Source organism: Equus asinus, chromosome 23 (genome assembly GCF_041296235.1).
Source record: "Equus asinus isolate D_3611 breed Donkey chromosome 23, EquAss-T2T_v2, whole genome shotgun sequence".
In the NCBI taxonomy this organism is placed as follows: Eukaryota; Metazoa; Chordata; class Mammalia; order Perissodactyla; family Equidae; genus Equus; species Equus asinus.
In genome coordinates, this window is record NC_091812.1 from 26,571,963 (window position 1) to 26,592,986 (window position 21,024).

Here is a 21,024-nt window from a genome sequence, read left to right on the forward strand (position 1 = left end):
CTTTCACGACACCCAGAGTACAATTTTCTACACATAGTGGAACACTGATACCTTTTTATTTTTTTGTCTGACTGCCCAATTTAGTCATAAGGTCATATTACAAATTTAGTCATAAGGTCATATTGCAAATAAATTAAAACAGTTTATTAAAAATATTTAAAAATCATTTTATCAGCAGAAAGAGGAAAGAGAAGAAGAATGTTGAAACTTTCCATTGTAACACTTTAAAACTAATTTTCAGTTTTTCATTGGTGTAGTTAATGCTTTCTTGTTGAAAATATAATACTTAATCTCTGTAAATTTTACAATACCCTTTGTACCTTCTATATTAATTACCATCATGCGCACATTATACGGAATGCTGGGGTTTAAAAAAAGCGAGGGCAGCGAGGGGGAAAGCCCATTGCTTCTCAAAGCTTGTTAGTGCAAAGCATAGTTGAGCACTTTACAGTTCTGAGTCAGCCCACCTGTATTCAGGTGAATCTCAGGACAGGGATCCTGATTTTTTTACACGGACTGTAAACATTGCTTTTAAAAGGTGCCAGGACCTTGTTCTAATGTGCACTGTCAGATAAAATCACTGGTAATAGAACAAGGATCAAATAAGTCATTGAAAGCTGCAGAGGATACATACAAAAGAATTTTAGCCTTGAGGCTGGCCCCGTGGCCGAGTGGTTAAGTTCGGGCGCTCCGCTGCAGGCGGCCCAGTGTTTCGTTGGTTCGAATCCTGGGCGTGGACATGGCACTGCTCATCAAACCACGCTGAGGCGGCATCCCACATGCCACAACTAGAAGGACCCACAATGAAGAATATACAACTATGTACTGGGGGGCTTTGGGGAGAAAAAGGAAAAAAATAAAATCTTTAAAAAAAAAAAAAGAATTTTAGCCTAAAGTTTACCCAAAAAGCCCATAATCATACCTATTAGCAGACATATAACTGAAAGCTGAGTGGTCTGAGTTTTTCATGCTGACTTTTCCTGCCCTCCCTTCACTCTGTCAGTCAGTCGTCTGGAGGAACAGAGACAAAAAACAGCGACAGGGCCGATAAATCCACACAGTTTATTGGTAGCACCTTATTAACTAGGAGTGTTTGTAGAATTAGTTTTTTAAAAGCGACTTAAAGGAACATGGAAAGTATATCTTCATCTTCAAATGAGGACTGTGTCACAATAATTTTTTTTTGTTTCAAATGCCAGATGTATGGTGTTAAGACATCTGGAAAGACACTTTTACATGTGCACAACATCTGGTAAATACATCTACTACCCTGACACTGAAAATTAAGCCAATGAATTAAAACATTGATTCTCTTTCTTATGTTTCATCCTCTATATTGTGAAAAGAAAGAATTTGGATGCTTTTTCATTTATTAAAAAAGGAAAATAACTTTAGAAACTCCATAGCTAACTAAGAATTATAGAAAAAAGGGTAAGTAGGGTGAAAATTAAGGCTCAAAGATATTATGACAAAATTATAGGGGAGAAACCCTATTTTTGCTTTTATTTCCACATAAATGTGCTTTGTCATAAATTCTAAGTAAATATAAACTATGTACATGAAAGTTAGAAATGCTAATATATGTAAATATACTCAAAATATATATATTTATGAATGTTATATATGATTGAATATATTGAATGCTTATGATTGCATTAGCATTAGGTTGAATGCTAATAGTTCAAATAGCTGTTAATAGTTGTTTACTACTTACTAAGTATATTACTTAACTTGCTTTTTATCAGTCTCCCCACCTAGGAAATAGGAATCACAATACCTACTGTTTAGAGTTATTATGAGAGTTAAATGCTGTTCTACACCAAGGGTCAGCAGACTATGGCCTGTAGGCCCGATCCAGCCCACAATCTGTTACTGTACAGCTCCCAAGCTAAGATTGGTTTTTGTATTTTTAAGTAGTTGAAAAAGCAAAATAAGAATAATATTTCATGACAGGTGAATATTATATGAAATCGAAATTCAATGTCCAAGGCAAAGTTTTGTTGGAAGCCAGCCACACTCATGCATTTATGTATTGTCTCTAGTTGAGTAGTTACAACGGAGACAGTGTGGCCTCCAAAGCCTGAAGTATTCACTCTCTGGTCCTTTACAGAAAAGCTCGCCAACCCCTTTGCATACGAAAGTGCTTTGAACAATGTCTGGTATATACTCCCACTAAACAGATGTTAGTTATTGTCATGAATATTATTAAACTTTATATAAAATAAATAACACTCATCTAGCCAAAAATACATATCAGAGTCTGAAAAGTTTCGTCATATATTGTTCCTGAAAATAAGACTAAACAAAAAGGGAAGATACCTATTAACTATATGACATCATTATCACTCATAAGTAAAAGATAAGAACGCCAACAAACACACACATAGATACAGAGATTAGATTGGAAGAGGGGAGAGATAAGAGCAGAAGGGGTGATAGGACACACATGTATGGTGATGGATGATAATTAATCTTTGGGTGGTGAACATGGTGTAATCTGCACAGAAATCGAAATATAATGATGTACACCTGAAATTTATATAACATTATAAGCCAGTGTTAACTCAATAAAAATAGCAATAATAAAAAATTTTAAAAATAAAAATAAAAGCTTTATATAATGGAATCATTAATTTGAGACTTTGCAAAATTTTGGGCTAGAATAGCCTATTTTTTTAAATGCCACTAGGATTACACCTTATAAAAATACATAGGTTTTCTTTAATGGATTTGTTTGTTTTTTTTGACATATGAACGAATACGTTTCTAACTGTGATTAAAAGCAAAACAAAAAAACGTAAAGCAGCCTTAGGAATGTAATACACCAAGCTCATTTTACAAGGAACTTATTTTCAGAGAATTTTGTATATTCCTTATGAGAAAATTCTCAAGCCAACAGGTTACACCTCCTTTCTCCTTAATTTTCTTGTTATTTGATCCCTTTATCTGCTGTTTACTGCTGTCCTTCAGCTCCAGACTTACTCTGATTCCCTATCTTCTCCATTTTTGCCTACTGTCTGATCCTTCTCAATGGAAATTCTAGCCATATGCCTGCAGTCCTTGAAGGGTAAAAGAAGAGGAGAGAAAAGGCTTAGGAACCAAGAATTAATGACAAGAACTTCAGTGTATGTGACCATGGATGGGTCAGGACAAGTGGTACCCCATTGTGCAGGCCACAAAAATGCAGTCCATACAAGTCCTTTGAGCTTATCTCTTTGGACACAAAGCAAACCAAATTCTTATTCTAACAGTGATATCACCCTATTGTGTCCGCCAAAGAATTAGGCAACCACATGTTTGTGGGCCAAACTGACTCATCCTTAAAAAAATTTTGAGGCAATAAAGGAAGTATTTTACTGAATTGCTTTAGCTTATTTCATTTCATCCCTATTTGCCTAGACTTAGACTTTCCTGGCCTAACACACCAGGAATGTGTTCAGATTCAGTCTGATGTACTGATGTGTACATGATTGGTCTGTGTAGATTGAACACATCTTTCTTCGACCTTTTCAGGCTGTTCACAGTTTCCTAGCTCAGTCGTATCATCCAAGCCTGTTTTCTTTTTAATCCCTTACCTCTATATCCCCACAGACAATTTCTGTTTCTCTTTATCCAAAGTCTTCAGCAGTTTGGCCAAGTCACTATTCATCAAGTGGACAAGCGAAACAAAAGAAGCTGAGCTTCACATACACTTTGCTCCTTGCTAACAGCTCTAGTACAGCTTGCAAAATACTTTCCCAGATTGAGCTGTGGCTTACAATTGCCAAGCTAACGGGTATAAGAACTGGAGTTGGCCTTAAGGAAAAGACCCATTGGGAAACTGAAATTTGATTTTTGTAATGAAGTGGAACTGTTTTCTAGGTTAGAAATGTCGAAGCTATTTAATCTGATTTCACACATGCTCTAGAAAACTTCTTTGAAATACTCAACATTCAAAATGACAAAAAGTTAGTAAGGAAAATTTAAGTGATGGTTTATAACCTCAGTAAATAAGAGTTCATACAAATCCATAACGAAACATTAAGAGGAAAAAACATGAGCAAACAATTTTCATTGGCAAAGACATGAGCAGACAATTCACAAAAAGAGAAAATACTACTGATTAGCAAGTCTATTGGAAAATGTTCAACCTCACTGATACTCAAAGAAATTGGAACCAAGACAGTGAGCAATCATTTTTTTTACCCTATGTCATTTGATGTATCATTTCATGCCACGTGTAATTTGATATGAAAAAGATTTTGAAAGGATAGAACTCTCTTCTTTAGAGAGAATAGTAGAATGAGTCAGTGCACGCGTAACTACAGGGTGCATGTGAGTTTGCCTTTTCTAGAAAGCTATCTGATAGGCTGCTATCAAGAGCTTTTACAATGCACTTTGATAGGCTGTTATATAGAAAATTTTATGAAAATCTTATACACAAAGTTGTAAATTATAGGCTATTTATAATAGTGCAAAAAAACCCATTTTACAACAGGGATTTAGTTAAGCTCACTACAACTTTATGAAGCGATTCAAATATTTATGAATTTTAAAACAGGAAAATTCTTAAGATGTAAAGTTGAAAACAAAATATAGGATTTAATATCTTATATACAAGATAATCACAATCTTTTAAAACTGCACTGATATAGTAGCCACTGTTCTCGTGTGACTAATTTTAATCAGTTAAAATTAAATAAAATTTATAAGTCGTTTCTTCAGTTGCTTTGGCCACCATTCAAGTGCTCAGTAGCCATATGTAGCTAGTGGCTTCTAAATTGGATAGTGCAGGTCTAAGAATGATTTTCCATTATCCCAGAAAGCTCTTTTAGACAGCACTGATATCAAATAACCCCCAAAACTGTGCATAGTTCAAAGACTGGAAAGAAAATAAAAACAAAAAACAATAGTCTTATGTGGGTAATTCAACCATGGGGCGTTTTTCTTTCTCTTTTATTGATTTTCCTACTCTTTTATTGTTTTAGTTTTCTGTCATGACCATATGGTGATTTTATAATGGAAAAAATCATTGAACTTTATTTTAAATAATAAAAAAAGTATAAAAAATGAATACAAGTATTGCTTGGAGAAAGCCAACTAAAATTTACTTTTTTTTTTTTAAAGATTTTATTTTTCCTTTTTCTCCACAAAGCTCCCCGGTACATAGTTGTCTATTTTTAGTTGTGCCATGTGGGACGCCACCTCAGCATGGCTTGGTGAGGGCTGCCATGTCCGTGCCCAGGATTCAAACCAACAAAACCCTGGGCTGCCAAAGCAGAGCACTCGAACTTAACCGCTCGGCCACGAGGCCGGCCCCTAAAATTTACTCTTTACAGTTGAACTATTTTTGTTGCTGCTATTAACATTCAGGTCAGATCAGAATTTCAGAAACTCAGGTCCTTAAGGAATGGGGTTATTCAGTCTTGGAGGAGTTTGCACACAACTGCAATTCAAAATGACCACACTTCCATTTCCTCTGTTTACTGTCCACATTCCCACACAAGAGGGTCACAGTGCAGTTTTTGGCCCTAACTTGTTCCCTGGAGCCGACATTAAATGTTTACTGTGCCTTACTAGGGATGCTCCAGGAAAAGAAGAATCACTGTTGTCTATGGAAATAATGTCTTTTCCTCTTTGTTGTGCATTTTAAGTTAATTTGTGTCTAGTTCTGGCTAAATCCAGCAAAGAGATACTAAGTGGACCTCAGCAAATGGGCTGTTTCTACAAACAAATGACCTTGGATGGGAACATATACTAATTCAACCAAGTTGTGTCCTTGGCCTTTTGACTCAGTGCTCATGGATCCCTTGGGGTCCAAAGTTAGAGTCTACCCACTCAAGTATCAGCCATGTTCTGTAGATCTGTCTAGTTGTTACCTTGGTTCTTTTGATGGCTGGCTCAGTACATGGCCACCAAGTTGGTTGTTGCTGAAATAATATTTCACATCAATGGGGATATAACCCAAGGAGTTTATGACATGTTGGAGTGCTAAGTAAGTTATTGTTCTGTCTAAACTCTGAAGGTAAATCTGTATCTTAATTATGCAAAAATGTATAAGTCTTTTCAAATGCGTTCCGTTAGAAACTAAAATTATAGCCATCAACTTAAACAGGAAATATGAGAGGAACTGGTGCTCAAGAGATTCAGGCCAGAAGAAATGCCCAATTAACCAGCTAAGGGAAATTGTCTGGTGCCTGGCTATTTAGGAGGGTGAGGAATTGCAGTGAAAGTGACAGCATATAGGATTTACTTTGATGGTATGACAGAACAATTTTTTTTTTTTTTAAAGATTTTATTTTTTCCTTTTTCTCCCCAAAGCCCCCCGGGACATAGTTGTGTATTCTTCGTTGTGGGTTCCTCTAGTTGTGGCATGTGGGATGCTGCCTCAGCGTGGTCTGACGAGCAGTGCCATGTCCGCGCCCAGGATTCGAACCGACGAAACACTGGGCCGCCTGCAGCGGAGCGCGCGAACTTAACCACTCGGCCACGGGGCCAGCCCCATGACAGAACAATTTTTAAAAGGCAGAGGGTGTTGTGGTGGAGGACAGTTGCTTTTGGCCGTGAAACATGGCGTCAGAGAGCAAGGAGGTGGTGATCTCTCTTGAGCCACTAGTGGAACTGCCCCAAGATGATGACACAGACTATTGGGTGTGAAAGGATTCAGGAAAGGGGTGGGGGGTGGGGCTAGAAGGTCAGTGAATTGAAAAGTCAACAGTGTGAATACTCAAGGCATTAAACATCTGAATCCTGACTCAAAAAGAGAAGGAATTTATGTATGTAATGTAAGGATAGACTTTGGATCACTGGCATGTAAGCATAAAATTAGTAAGATATGGAGCATAGAGTCATTGGCAAGGAGAGAGATCTATGTGCTATAAAATAGTCTTTGAAAGGATGTTGCTACTTGGTCACTTGATGGAACTAAACTACTAGAACATGCTAAGGAAGTTTTCTTGTCTTCTCTAACTTCTAGGACTGTGGGCTTCCACCCAGAGAGGGTTCCACATGTCGTGTATTCTCTCGCTCATGTTGAGGCTCTCTGCTCTCCTTAGTCCTGGGGCGTGTGACTGTCTCTCCTTGACCCTTCCCTCTTGTCTCTCTGTCCTCCTCTTTCCCTTCTCCACATCTCTCCTATGATACATTCTGGTTTCTGCCAGTTCACTTTACAAGGTCCTGTTCTAAGATCTCATCTCGTTGTCTAGAAACCTTAGACATGGAGGTAATAGGAAAATATGTTCTATTCCTTTGCTTCTCTAAACATCCTGTGCAGGTAGAATATATTGACTCACAGGCAGAAATTATAATAGTAAACCCTGCAGGAGCTGTCTTCAAGCCTAGAGAGTATGCCAGATTTGATCTCAAATAATGACTTGCAAAGATTTGCAAAAACTAGGAAAATTGTAGAGGAAATGATATCTGTCCAGCTGAGTTTGGTGTCCTTATCACTTCTATTGCTGTTGTCTGATTTGGATAGCAGACGTGGGATGGCTAGGGAGCTGTTTTTAATTATTTCTCATTCCAGCTATTCCGTTTATATACAGTAATGCATTGCTTAATGACGAGGATGCATTCTGAGAATTGCGTTGTTAGGTGATTCCATCGTCATGCGAACGTCATAGAGTGTGCTTACACAAACCTAGATGGTATAGCCTACTGCACACCCAGGCTATGTGTTGTATGTAATCTTACGGGAGCACCTCCTGTGTGCATTCATTGACCAAAACATCATTATGCGCCACGTGACTGTATTGTATGTGTTGTTTTCTTAGTTTACTCTGGGGTTGAGGGTATTGAACATTTTAGAGATTTTGAAGATACTCAAAGAAACATTCTAAGTGAGCAAAATTGACCTGGATGATTTTCCAGTTTCTCATAAATCAGATGTATCTGGATTTGAGATCGTGAATAGATTAACTTTGTGCAATTCCGGGGAATAGAAAGATTTCACTGGATTTATAGTTTGGCCAGAGATTTGAGGTAAGCGAATTGTCTAACCAGGAGGTTCGTATGTAGCAATTTTGCCATCTCTGATAGTGGCTACCATTGAAAGCTACTGTGTGCTGGGGTCGTAGCTAAGAGCTTTGCATGCGTTGTCTCATTCTGTCCTTCCAAACCCTGGGACATATGGGGAAACTGAGGTTCCGTCACTTGCCTCAAGTCCTACGGAGTATTTAAGGCAGAGCCACGTTTCAGACCAAAGACTCTAGCTCACAGCCCTGTTCCTTCCCACTCACCGCCCCCCTGCCCCCCACAGCAAGAGCTGGGCACAGAGCGTGTTTTGAATTCTCCTGGTGTTGACATCAGATAGGACACATAACAAGGTGACGCTGCTGGAGATAGAAAGTTCAGACACACCAAACTTTTTCCTAAATAGTTGAGGGAGGGAAGAAATATGCAGAAGGCCAAACTTGCAAATTTTTTCATCAGGCTTTAAAGTTATTTGTCTCATGAGTTGTTGCATTAATTTACCCAATTGACCTATGTAAGTGAAATAAATACCTGAGAGACTATATTTCTAAGTCCTTGTTAAGGATGTGAATTTTTCAAAGCATCCAGTGTTTGATAAACTATAAATGATAGTAATTTCAATTCAAACTTCACATTATCATGGTTATTACATAAAAAGTCAACTAGTCTTACTCTTTTAAAATAATAATGATGTTTAATAAAGTAAATTATAAGGTGTCTTTAATGAGTTATGTCTGAGAAGAAATAGTGAAGCTTAAAAGTGAAGAAGCAATAAAAAGTATTTACAATGTAGTGTCGTCCTGGAGCATAAACTCCTGTGTTCTGATGCTGTCCTGTCCTGATCAATTTCAGAAGCAGAAATGGTACCAGTAAAAACAGTACCCGGTGTAGGTGTAAGGTGCCTTGGCTGCCCATTTTTCATCACGGGCAGTGTATAGAAAGCATCCCTGCCAGCTGCTGAGCATTAAAATTGAGTGTGAGTGTGGCCAGCAGATGTCTTAACCTGTAACTCTGAAGATCTAGGTTTAAAAATATTGTAAGACATAAGATAAGTTTTTCCCTTCTGAATAATCTGTTACTTCACAGACACACTCTTGTATCCACTCTATGTCTGTGTATCTGGACCTCATTTGTCTAAGTCTTGTGTACGGCTTTGGCCTTCTTTCTTAGCAGACAGCTCAGAGAACACAGAATCACAGAATTGTGAACACAGAAATTATGAACACAGAATTGTAGCCATCTGACCAGCTTCCTGCATCAGTCAGTCAGTTTGTGGATCACACAGACCAGCTGCGTCTTTGATACTCAAAGGGATCCCAAGCCCTGGGAAGCTTCATTCTAGGTTCTCTGGGCTATACATCCTACCTCCAAGGACAGCTGACAACAACTAATAGATGGCTATCAGGCCCTCAGTGGTGATTCAACGGTCTGCACACTTATTTCTTTAGTTTTGCATTTAAGGGCTGCATTCTAGATCTTATGGGGAATATAAATCAGCATGGTTTATCAAGGTATTGATAAGAAAAAAATGTCAACAAGGAGGGGCAGGCAGGTCGGTGACTTCTAGCCTGGAAAAGAATTAAGGGTCTCAGCCTAAACTGTATTCTTTGCTAAGAAAATAAGTGGGTTTTTTTTTTAGAAGAACATGTGTTTATTGGCAAAATAATGAGTTGCAGAAATTACAGAAATGAATGTTCAAATCTCTGGTTTAATGCTGAATTTTACCAGAGCGAAGTAGCAGCTTGGCGGACACAGGTGAGGAACGACAGTCCACTGAGGAAACTTGATCTGGCTGTGGCAGCGGGGCTGCAAAGTGTATAAACATGAAATATCGTCCCTTCCGGCCCATTGCTAATTTTTTATGCTGAGCTTTGGGCCGGGTCACAGCCTGAAGAAAGCTAGCTTCCAAGTGGGGTCTTGGGCCATGATGTCCACTGGATCTGGCCTTTTCCTCGATGGGAGCGAGGCTTGCACATGACCCAAAAGGAAAGCACTGGCCTCCTCCCTCCAGGCAAATACTTGCACCTCAGTGAGCCACACTTGGGTTGTCCGATGGGATTTCCTGTTGGACTTCCCTACCTGCCAGCATTGGGAACAAGCAGACACAGAGACCCAGCAGGTTATTTTAAGAGTAACAGAGGCTGGAGTTCTCCATGGAACTCCAGCCCCCACCATAAGATGCAAATGAGGAGGAAATGTTTTTGCATTCTCAACACGGAGAGTTTTCTTGCTTAATGCCCAGGGTACAGAGATCAGAAGCCTTTGTAAACCATTTTATACAAAATTTTCACACATCTCTTCAAAGGGTTGTGTGTTTAAATTCCCCTTTGCTTTTTTCTTTTAAAGATTTTTTATTTTTCCTTTTTTTCTCACCAAAGCCCCCTGGTACATAGTTGTGTATTTTTTTTTTTTTAGTTGTGGGTCCTTCTAGTTGTGCTATGTGGGACGCCACCTCAGCATGGCTTGATGAGTGGTGCCGTGTCCGCGCCCAGGATCCAAACCAGAGAAACCCTGGGCCGCTGAAGTGGAGTGCACGAACTTAACCACTCGGCCATGGGGCCAGCCCCCCCGCCTCCTTTGCTTTTGCTCTCCTTTCCTCCTTGTAATCTCTTCATCTGTCAAGATTCAACTCAAAACTACCTTTTTTTTCTTTTTCTTTTTTTTTTTTGGAGGAAGATTAGCCCTGAGCTAACATCTGCTGCTAATAACCAAAGCAATCTTGAGAAAGAAGAACAAAGCCAGAGTTGTCACACTCCCATGATGTTGAACTATGTTACAAAGCTATAGTAATAAAACAGTATGGTGGGACTAGCCTGGTGATGTAGTGGTTAGGTTTGCATGCTCCACTTTGGTGGCCCAGGGTTCATGGGTTTGGATCCCGAGTGTGGACCCACATACTGTTCATCAAGCCATGCTGTGGCAGTGTCCCACATACAAAATGGAGGAAGCAGATGTTAGCTCAGGACCAATCTTCCTCACCAAAACCAAACCAAAACAAAACAATATGGTATCGGCGGAAGAATAGACACGTAGGCCAATGGAACAGAATAGAGAGCCCAGAAATAAATCCATGCGTATATGGTCAGTTAATTTATGACAAAAAAGCAAAGAATATACAATGGGGAGAGGACAGTCTCTTCATAAATGGTGTTGGGGGGGCCGGCTCCATGGCCGAGTGGTTAAGTTCGCATGCTCCGCTGCAGTGGCCCGGGGTTCAGATCCTGGGTGCGGACATGGCACTGCTCATCAGGCCACATTGAGGCGGCGTCCCACGTCCCACAACTAGAAGGACGTGCAACTAATGATATACAACTGTGTACAGGCAGGGTTTGGGGAGATGAAGCAGAAAAAAAAGATAAATAAATGGTGTTGGGAAAACTGGATGGCCACACCCAAAAAAATGAAATTGAACCATGATCTTACAGCATACAGAAAAATTAATTCAAAATGGATTGAAGACTTGAATGTAAGATGTGAAACCATCAAACTCCTAAAAGAAAACATAGGTGATAAACTCCTTGTCATTTGTCTTGGTAATGATTTTTTTTTTTTTTGAGGAAGGTTAACCCTGAGCTAACATCTGCTGCTAATCCTCCTCTTTTTTGCTGAGGAAGATTGGCCCTGAGCCAACATCCGTGTCCATCTTCCTCTGCTTTGTACGTGGGATGCCTCCCTCAGCATGGCTTGACAAGCGGTGCATAGGTCCGCACCCGGGATCCAAACCAGCGAACCCTGGGCCACTAAAGCAGAATATGCAAACAAGTGCTGCGCCACTGGCCTGGCCCCTACCTTTGCTTTTTAAACCTTTCTCAGTCAGAACTTTCCTTCTCGTGTGACCCCAACCTTGTCTAGTCACCACTTTTTTGGACCCATCACCTGGACCTATAATTACACATTGACGCTCCTGTCTTCAGTTCTGCAGGACACAGGCCCTGCCTCCAACACACTGTCATTTCGACATCTAACAAACCCACACTGTGTGTCTACTGAATGATGAAACAAAGAATAGGACAGTGTGTGCTGGAGTGGGAGGAAGGAGCCAGCCCAGGCGGGCTCAGGGAAGGTTTGCCTGGGGAAGTCAGATTGATCTGAGCCTTAAAGGATTAGGGGTGGGGACAGCATTAGATGCCATGGGTCAGGAATGTGCAGTCACGCTTGCATGACACTGGTGGCATTGAGTCCATCTGTGTGGAGAAGAGAGTGTTTGTGAAGAGTTCAAACTGAAGATGTGCACTGGGTCAGGCTGTGCAGGCTTTTGCCCTGCAGGCGGCATTAGTCAGTCAGGTGTTAGCGGGGATTGTGTAAAACAGCCTGTTTTCTGGAGATTAGAGATCTTGAGAATCAGTTTGAGATGCTGAAGATTAGAGGTGTCAGACCCTTCACCAATGGCTTGAGCAGAGCTTTTTCTGATGACCACGCAAGGGAGGACACTCAGCGGTCACACTGTTCTGCTTGTGAATACGAACAGGGGAGCAGGTAGCCTGTCCCTCCCCGGGGCCAGGGATTGGGGTGAATGCTTCCCAGTTTAGTGCTCCACCTCTTCACTGGTTCCAGCCCGTGGGAGGAGTGACTTAATTCATCAGAATTGTCTTGGTCCATTCGAGCTGCAATAACAAAATACCATAGACGGGGTGGCTTATAAACCACATTTATTTCTCACAGTTCTGGTTGCTGAGAAGTCCAAATGAAGGCGGCAGTAGATTCGGTGTCTGGTGAGAGCTGCCTGCTGGTTCTTGGCTGGCCATCTTCTCGCTGTGTCTTCACAGAGCAGAAGGGGCAGGGGAACTCTCTGGAGTCACTTTTATAAGGGCACTAATCCCATTCATGGAGGCTCCACCCTTATGCCTAATCACCTTGCAGAGGCCCCACCTCTGGAGGTTAGAATTTCAACATAATGAATTTTAGGGGTACATAGACATTCAGTCCATAGCAAGTGTGATCTGAGCAAGACTGACATTTCCCTGCCCACATATACTCCAGAGCGACGGCCCGGAGACCAGCCAGGCCACTGTGCTCACTCACTCACCACCTGTCCTGGGGTCTGTGGCCTCTTTGCTGTTCCGTCTCTGTGAGGGGCAGAGACCAGGCACGACCTACTGGTGGCAGGCCCGCCTGGTCTCTGCTCCCTCTCTTCCTGCTTTCTTCCTGGGGCCACCCTTTACTGGGAGAGACACGTGCTTTCGTTTAGGAGAAGTGCTGGGTGGGGATGACAAGAACAGAAGTCTCTTTGGCCTCAGGCATAGACCAGGCCCCCCCTGTTAGCAGGGAGCCCTGTGTTTGGGATGGTAATAGTCTCAAAACTCCAGAGAAGGAGGTGTGATTAGCACCAGCCCCCAGATGGCCTTTAGATGTGCGTTCAGAGGTGACTGGAACCTCATTGTTGATCGTCAGCCCTACACAGCCCTACACGCGTCTCGTACATTGCTATTTTCTTTTCCTCCTTGAAACCTCATGCCCTGGCAAATCACTAAAAAGCAAGTGCCGCAGAGTCTCCTGGGATACGCTGCTCCCTCATCGACAGCAGTCTTTACTGAGCAAAATGGATTATGCCTCATGCTCTGCATGTTCCACCACCTTGTGAGGCATCGTGAAAATCTCATTTTGTCCATTTAGGATTTAGTCCAGGGGCTTTGATATGGGGCATGTCACTTTGTAAATGTTCTCCCATAGGCAGAAAAAAAAGGCACAAGGAATTTTCACTGAGGAGTGAAAAACAACTCATATAGCATAAAGTAAGAATCTTAACTCATCTTATTTGGGAAGGACGGAAAGAATGAAGCCAGCACAGTTAGCTTTTCATCACAGGACTCAGACTCAGCTGGATGTGTGACTTGTACTTCTTATCCGGAAAATGGGAGAGAGTGCCCCCCACCGTGTTGTCGGCCTGCCTCTGCAAGCTTTCTGCACCTTCCAGCTCAGAGTGTGCTCTGTGGATCAGCAGCATCGCCTGACCTGGGAGCTTGTTAGAAATGCAAACTCCTGGGCCCCGCTACGGGCTGAATCAGAATCCATGTTTTAACAAGGTCCCCAGGTGATTCATAAGGCACGTTAACTTGGAGAAGCGCATCTGCAGGGTAGTGCTTCACAAAGTTGAGTGTGCATCGCAGTCACCCAGAGGGCTTGTTAAAACGCGGATTCCTGGGGCCCAGCCTCTGAGATTGAGTTTGGTAGATCAGGTTAAAAACCCAGTAATGCTGATGCTGCTGGTCAGCTGCCCACTTTGTTGCCTCTAGCTTTCCCCTGAGTTAGAAGCTCAGGCCCCAGTCCACACGGAACATGGTGAATGGGGAGATATCCAAGAGCAGCCCCAAACTGCATACACCAGCAAAGCTGCAGTGGGACCAGGCCAGTCAACGGGCCTGCCTCCAGCATGGCCCTGAGCACCCCAGCACTGAGCACGGAGGGATAGCCACCTAGGCAAGTCATCTCTGGAGCACGGTACTGGGCTCAGTCCACTCTCCTGGCTACTGTCCCGCAGGCTGGTACAAGTCCTCTCCCAGCAGACGCCATCTGGAGCTTGAGGGCTCCTGTCCAGTCTTGAAACTCTTAATCAGAGAGACCGCAAATGCCTCCTTGTGCATTAACTCGAAGTCAGGACCTCTCTCCCTTTTCCTGTCTCCACCTGGGATCTAGCCACTCACCCTTGAAGGACTCCAACCAGAAAGGCCCAAAAGAGGGCCATGACCCTTGGGAGCCATCACGCCCCTCCTGGAGAATGCCAGGTACAATGATCAGTCTTTCTAATGGGGAGTCAGTGATTGATGCCAAGGCGTACCTAACCGCCCTTTAGACAAGGCTTCTTTGAAGATCACGATATGACTTTGTAGAATTTCTCTAGCTGTAGGTGAGAAAAACAAATGTTAGCTCTCCCACCAGGGGTGGGACCAGGGGTGTCACTATCTACTAAATGTTCTTGAGATCCTTTTTTAATTCTTTCAGTTATTAAGGCCTTTGCTTTCCTTCAGTCCTGAAATTTTCAGCCTATAAAATCTCAGGCTACGAGATATCATTTCCTAGTGAATATTGTTTCCAGGGCTTAAAATTGTACACTGGCAGTGATCACCAGTTAAAGGCAGTAGATAGTAAAGATATGATTTCTTTTTAAACAAATACTTTTATTGCACATTTATAAAATCTGCATAGTTGTATCAAGTGTTCTTCCCTCCCATGATTCCCTCATTAATCTTAAAATTTGGTTAAAACCCAGTATCCAGTCTGGAGCCTTTTACAAACAGTCAACAGGGTATAGTTCCCTCTCTACGTAGACATACATATAATTTTTTTTTTCTTTTTACAAACCCACATCCTTTACTTTTTCAAAGCAAAAAAGGGTAAGGGCATCAAAATGTTCTTTTGGGCCAGAAGCAGCTGTAGACATCTGTTTTTGACAATTTTCAGATGCTAGAAAATTTTACCTAAATGGTTAACAACGATCAAAATGCTATCTCTAGTCAAGTTTCACAATTCTATTCCACCTAAAGTCCCTAGTGCCTTCCTTTCTTTCACTCAGGACTGAGTATGAGGTTTTCTGGTTTAATTAAAAAAATAAAATAAAAGAGAAGAAAGAAAGCAGAGGCAGCTTTGACTTTTCAGCATCTTACTGCCACATGACCTTATATTCAATCCACATGTAAAAGGGCAGTGGTTCATCAGCAATCCATTTTGTCATCTCTTGTCAAAACCCAGGCAAGGTCTATATTTCTCATCCCTTGCAGTTAAGAATTCTTAAATGTCATCCATATTTGATAAAATAACTAGTAGCTTTTCTTCTGGTTCAGGCTGTGCATGTCATTTCTATGAAAAAGAAATGTATACAGTGAAATAAACATTGTCCTTTGAGCTATGAAGGCATCTTTCACTGTATCAGTCCCACATGGTTCATTGGCATTTAATCATTTAAGCAAGTGTAGGCACAAAGTTGAAAGGTTGAAGATTCGTGGTGATCAGCTTTACCAGATTTGGTAAAGATCTTTTGAAAAATGGGCTTTTCCACTTGATCTGAATTGGCATGCTTTACTGAATAATAGAACAAGATGTTCAGGTTCTAGAAAATTGTGCTGAGTGAGCTACGTTTCCTGGAGATGTCCTGGAACAGCAGTCAAAGGGTTATGCAGAGGAGGGTTCTTGGCCTTGTAACCCTGCACTATGACCTAGGGAAATTCTACGTCAGGAAGGCAAAATCTGAGCATCACATATTAACAGCTTGAACCCCCAGTCTTAATGGTCGCCCCTCAAACATCACTCATTCATTTCCTTTTAAAGTTTGGGAGGGGACCATATCCAAGTATATGAACTAGAAGTGTTAGTCACATAAGAAGAAACAGAAAAACACAGTTCCAGCTAGCTTAAAAACTACACGGTCCAGGGGCCAGCCCGGTGGCGCAGCAGTTAGGTTCACACGTTCCGCTTTGGCGGCCCAGGGTTCACCGGTTTGGATCCCAGATGTACACCTACAAACTGCTTGTCAAGCCATGCTGTGGCAGGCGTCCCACATATAAAGTAGAGGAAGACGGGCACGGATGTTAGCTCAGGGCCGTTCTTCCTCAACAAAAATAAAAAAGAGGAAGATTGGCGGCAGATGTTAGCTCAGAGCTAATCTTCCTCAAAAAAAAAAAAAACAAAAACGCTACAAGGTATGCTTTGGCTGATGTTTCTAAAAAATCCAGAGGCAGGACCAAGTTCAGGCATGGTTTGACTAAGCAGTTCAAACTAGCTGAGCAGGACCTGGTTTCTTTTTCTCTCAGTTTCAAGATGGCTGCTAGAAGCTCCTGAGGCTACGTGAATCCTCTTCCACATTCTTCGTGAAAGCAGGTTCTCTGTTCCAGAATTCCCAGCAAAAGTCCTGGGGTTAGTGGGGTTAGTTGAACCAATTAAGCTGCTTGGCTAACTGATGACAATAAACCAGGAGAGAATTGTTCCGAGTGCCTTGGGCCTGAGTTGACAGGCCCTGGTGCCAGGGGAATAAGATGCTCTGGCTTAAACCAGTGCGCTGCCCGTGAGCAGTGGAGCTGGGCTCAGTCCCAGGCAGGCCTCTCCAGAGCGAAACCTGGTCACAACACGTAGGACTAAAGCAGGGCGTTGGAAAGCGTAGTCCACGTGTGTGTCCAGGAAGAAGTGTGCCCGTGCACCATGGCTTCATCTCCTCAGGGAAAGGGGTATTTCCCAAATCTGCCGCCTTTATCTGTGAACCGAGCGTGGGAATGTTTTACAAGTGAGTGTGTCTGTGGGAGGAAGAGCTGCTTAAGAGATGTGGACGAAGCTAGGAGGCTGTGTAGCTTGTGGCTGCTGACTGCATTTTTTTAAGAGGAGTGATTTGACTCAGGAGTAGCAATCTTCATTTATAAGAGCAAGCTGACTCATTCCTTGAGAACCCATTGAGGTTTTCTGTTACCAAGGTTGTGTCGATGCAAAGAATCCATAACCAATCTATGAATAAAAATTGGGGTGAGTTTATTATGAGCCGGATCTGAGGACTAGCCCGGGGCCTTGCTTCCCCTAGGAAGGAAAGGCATCAAAGAAGTAGGGTGTACAGAGAGGTTGTATACGTCCAACAGTGTGAATCACATATGATCAGAATGTTCTTTTTACAACAGTCACGAGATAGCCTGTCAGCACAGCGGTTCACACAGCAGTTGATGGTCTGGGAGCAGACCACAGCAGATAGCAGATCTGTGGTCTTGAGCTGGGTGATCATAGCAGGTCAGCAATTGATCCCTAGTCTAGGGAGAGATGCTTATCCTTGAGGAAATGCCGATGTGGGGAAGTTACATCTTTCTTTATCTTTAAGGCCATCATTCTTGTCTTTGGGACATCGTAAATATTTAAAGCAGATGTAAAATGCATGCTCAACGGCCACGTCAGCCTCTTTTGGAAAAACAAGGTCAGGCCAAATTAGTTTTACACCAAATGGCTTCCTCATATACTCCAGTATATCCTGTTGCTTACCATTCATTTATCAGTTGGCTTGACAGCATAGCTTCAGGTGAGCACGCTTTCTCACCAGTGCCGAAGGTGAGAATATTATATTTCTGTCTCCAAGTAATTACCGTGTATATCTCCACAGTCCTGTATGAAAATTATAGTGAAACAGAGGCAGACAGTGTGCTTCAATAAATAGGAAATGTATGATCTAAAAATATTTTTTCCATGTGTTTTCTTATCAGGGGATATATGCATTTATATAGTAAGGAGTAATAACTCTAGAAACGTAGATGCACTTTGGGCAAAGAATTAAGTACATTTGTTTTGATTGTTTAAAATAGCTAATTGTGAGGCTCCAAAGGAATCAGAGCTTAGAAAATGCAAAATGAAACCTGGTATTTAGTTCTTAGTTCGGATCTTAAGTATTTGGTCATTAATGAATCATTTTTGGTGGAAATTTATGACAGTGTGCCAGATACATGATTCTCTAAGCTTTCATTGTTTTCTCTTAAGGTTGAAGGAGTTATTTCAGCAGATTTATTATGATTATTCTCTTCTGCTTGTCAACCTGAGAGTTTGTGTAATGAAAGCAGGCAATATGTGTCATGAACCATTTACACGTAAACCCTGAAAAAGCTCCTCCAGTCCAGCCCAAGGCTACACCAATCAGATGCATCCAGAAGATGGGTTGGACGTCGGAAGTAGACACAGTTCACAGATTGAGCATCATGTAATTTATGCCTTGTTTTTCTGATGATTTTTTTCAGAACCGAATGGAGGAAAGCAAAGCACTCTTTAGAACAATTATCACGTATCCCTGGTTCCAGAACTCCTCGGTTATTCTGTTCTTAAACAAAAAAGATCTTCTAGAGGAGAAAATTATGTATTCCCACCTAGTTGACTACTTCCCAGAATACGATGGTAAGTCAGCACTCTTCAGCTAGCCCAGTAGCTGGGCATGTATTTTGCCTCCCAAGACTCAGTGCGAGAGCTAACCCATCGCCATCCACTGGTCGCGCCTCTGTCCTCAGAAGCCTGCATGATGTGACTGATGAAGTATGAATTACGGTTTGCCCTGTCTTTTAATGGCATGAAACATTTCATTCCCTAACAATGCTGAAAGTTATAGCAGAAGAAAACAGCTTCTTATATGTTTTGAAATAGGTGTATCAAAGGATGGACCAATCCAATAGTTTTGACCAATTGTGTATCAACCATTGTAGTTCCCTCTGGATCTCTCCTTCATTTGGTGACAGTCTGCCTCTGCCTCACTCTGGAGGGAGAACACAGTTTTGTGGTCAAGAGTCCATGCTCGGAAGTCAATCTACCCATGTTCAGATCCCAGTTCTGACACTTCCTACTTATAGAACCGTGATCAAGTTACTTCATTTCTCTGGGCCTCAGGACCACACTCATAGGATTATCTTGTAGACTGTACTAGATAACGTGTGACATTTTAGCATAATGCCTGACACATAGTGAATATTCAGGAAATACTTAACTTTTTGAGGGCTTCATGGCACGATGAAGTCCAGTCAGCCTTAGGGACGGCACCCATCCTTTAAGCTCTTCCTGTAGCACTTAGAATCTATAGCACTCATGTTGGTGCTCATATGGCTTTCATTATTTACTTCCTTCTTATAAACAGATCCTGCCTCCCCAACTAGACTATGAAATCCTGAATGACTGGACATGACACCTAGCCCGTTCTGAGACATACTTGTGACATCTGCACCCAGCCACTCTAAAACAAGTGAAAGAGTCACAGCCACTGCCCTTTAGGAGCTTATGTGGCAGGTACACACACATCTCCCTTCACCCACATACGTACTTGAGTCTAGACTAGGAGTGGCAAACTCTGGCCTCCTACCTGTTTTTATAAATAAAGTTTTATTGAAACAGCCACACCCATCATTTATGCACTCTGTGGCTGTTTCATGCTACAACAGCACAACTGAATAGTTGTGACAGAGATCAAATGGCCCACGAAGCCTACAGTCTTTACTCTTTGGTGCTTTACAGAGAAAGTTTGCCAGTCCCTGGTCTAGATGAATAGTCGTTAAGAAGACAAGCTTTGATTGTGACAGAGTTCCTGCTCTGCCAATTACTGGTGATATTGCCTTGGACAAGTATATTCAAATACCCAGTTTCTTCCTGAGTGAAAAGGAATTGATTGGAATCGTACGTGTAAGTTGCTTAGCACGGTGCCAGGCACAGAGAAGAGCACCAACCCAGAAGTACCTATTATAGAGGAGTGTGCAACAGCAGGAGAACAGACTGTCTTTAATATTAGAGTATCAACATATGATGTCTGGGATGGACATCTGTTCAACAATGTTTTTATGCTTTCTAAAAGCTCCCTCAGAACAGTAATTACAGGTTTCCCCCACTATCCGAAAGTAGACCGTCTTAGTGAAACCTTTTGTAAGCCAAAATGGCATAAAACAAACAAACAGTTACCATAATTTATATGGGAAATTTTTTTCAGCATTCCCAGACACAAAAAGTAACCTACCAAAGTAAGTGGAGATAAAGCACAGGTGTTCACAGACACAGTGCAAAGCGCTGGCGGCTTGATGCTGAGATGCTGGCTGTAGTTGCCAGGCAAGGAGATTGGCGGCACCTCTCTGCTGCTGGGTGTGGGCTGCTTCTGTAACAGCTCACTACCAAACAAACGCTGAAAATGCTATTCTCACTTTTCATAAAAGAAATCCTCTTTGGAAAGGGAAACAGCAAAAACAGCGAAGCATCGTAGGGTGAACTTTCGGATAGCGGGGCAAACCTGTGCTTCACAAACCTAAGATTCAGTTTCACTTCATGGCCTTCTCTGAAGATAGAACACCTCAGGGATGGAGTGTGACTCATCTTTCCTTCCCACTTGCGTTTGGTATGGTACTGGCCCATGGAAGGGGAACGTTAGTTTGGGCACGTTTTCAGGTATTAGCAATAGTGCGGTTTTTGTTAGCAGTATGTTCTCATCCTCTCTCCAAGTGCACTTTCCCTTGTGCTTTTGTGCTTTTTTCCTTGTGCTGTTCCTTTAAAAAGAAATACTTTCCTAGCCTGAACAGTGTTTTCACTTTTGCTCCTTTTAATTTGCCGCTGGCCTGCCACCAAGTCATAAATGTCTGAGACTTAGGAATACTGGAAGGAAGT

At 41.9% G+C, this 21,024-nt stretch overlaps 1 protein-coding gene across 1 annotated transcript in view; it reads left to right on the plus strand.

Moving 5' to 3' along the window:
* Positions 1-21,024, plus strand: part of GNAQ (G protein subunit alpha q) — a 299,634-nt gene that overhangs the window by 272,026 nt on the left and 6,584 nt on the right. Inside the window, exon 6 of the mRNA XM_044767595.2 lies at positions 18,639-18,792. Coding sequence (XP_044623530.1) covers positions 18,639-18,792 — 154 coding nt within the window. The remainder of the gene's footprint in view (positions 1-18,638; positions 18,793-21,024) is intronic.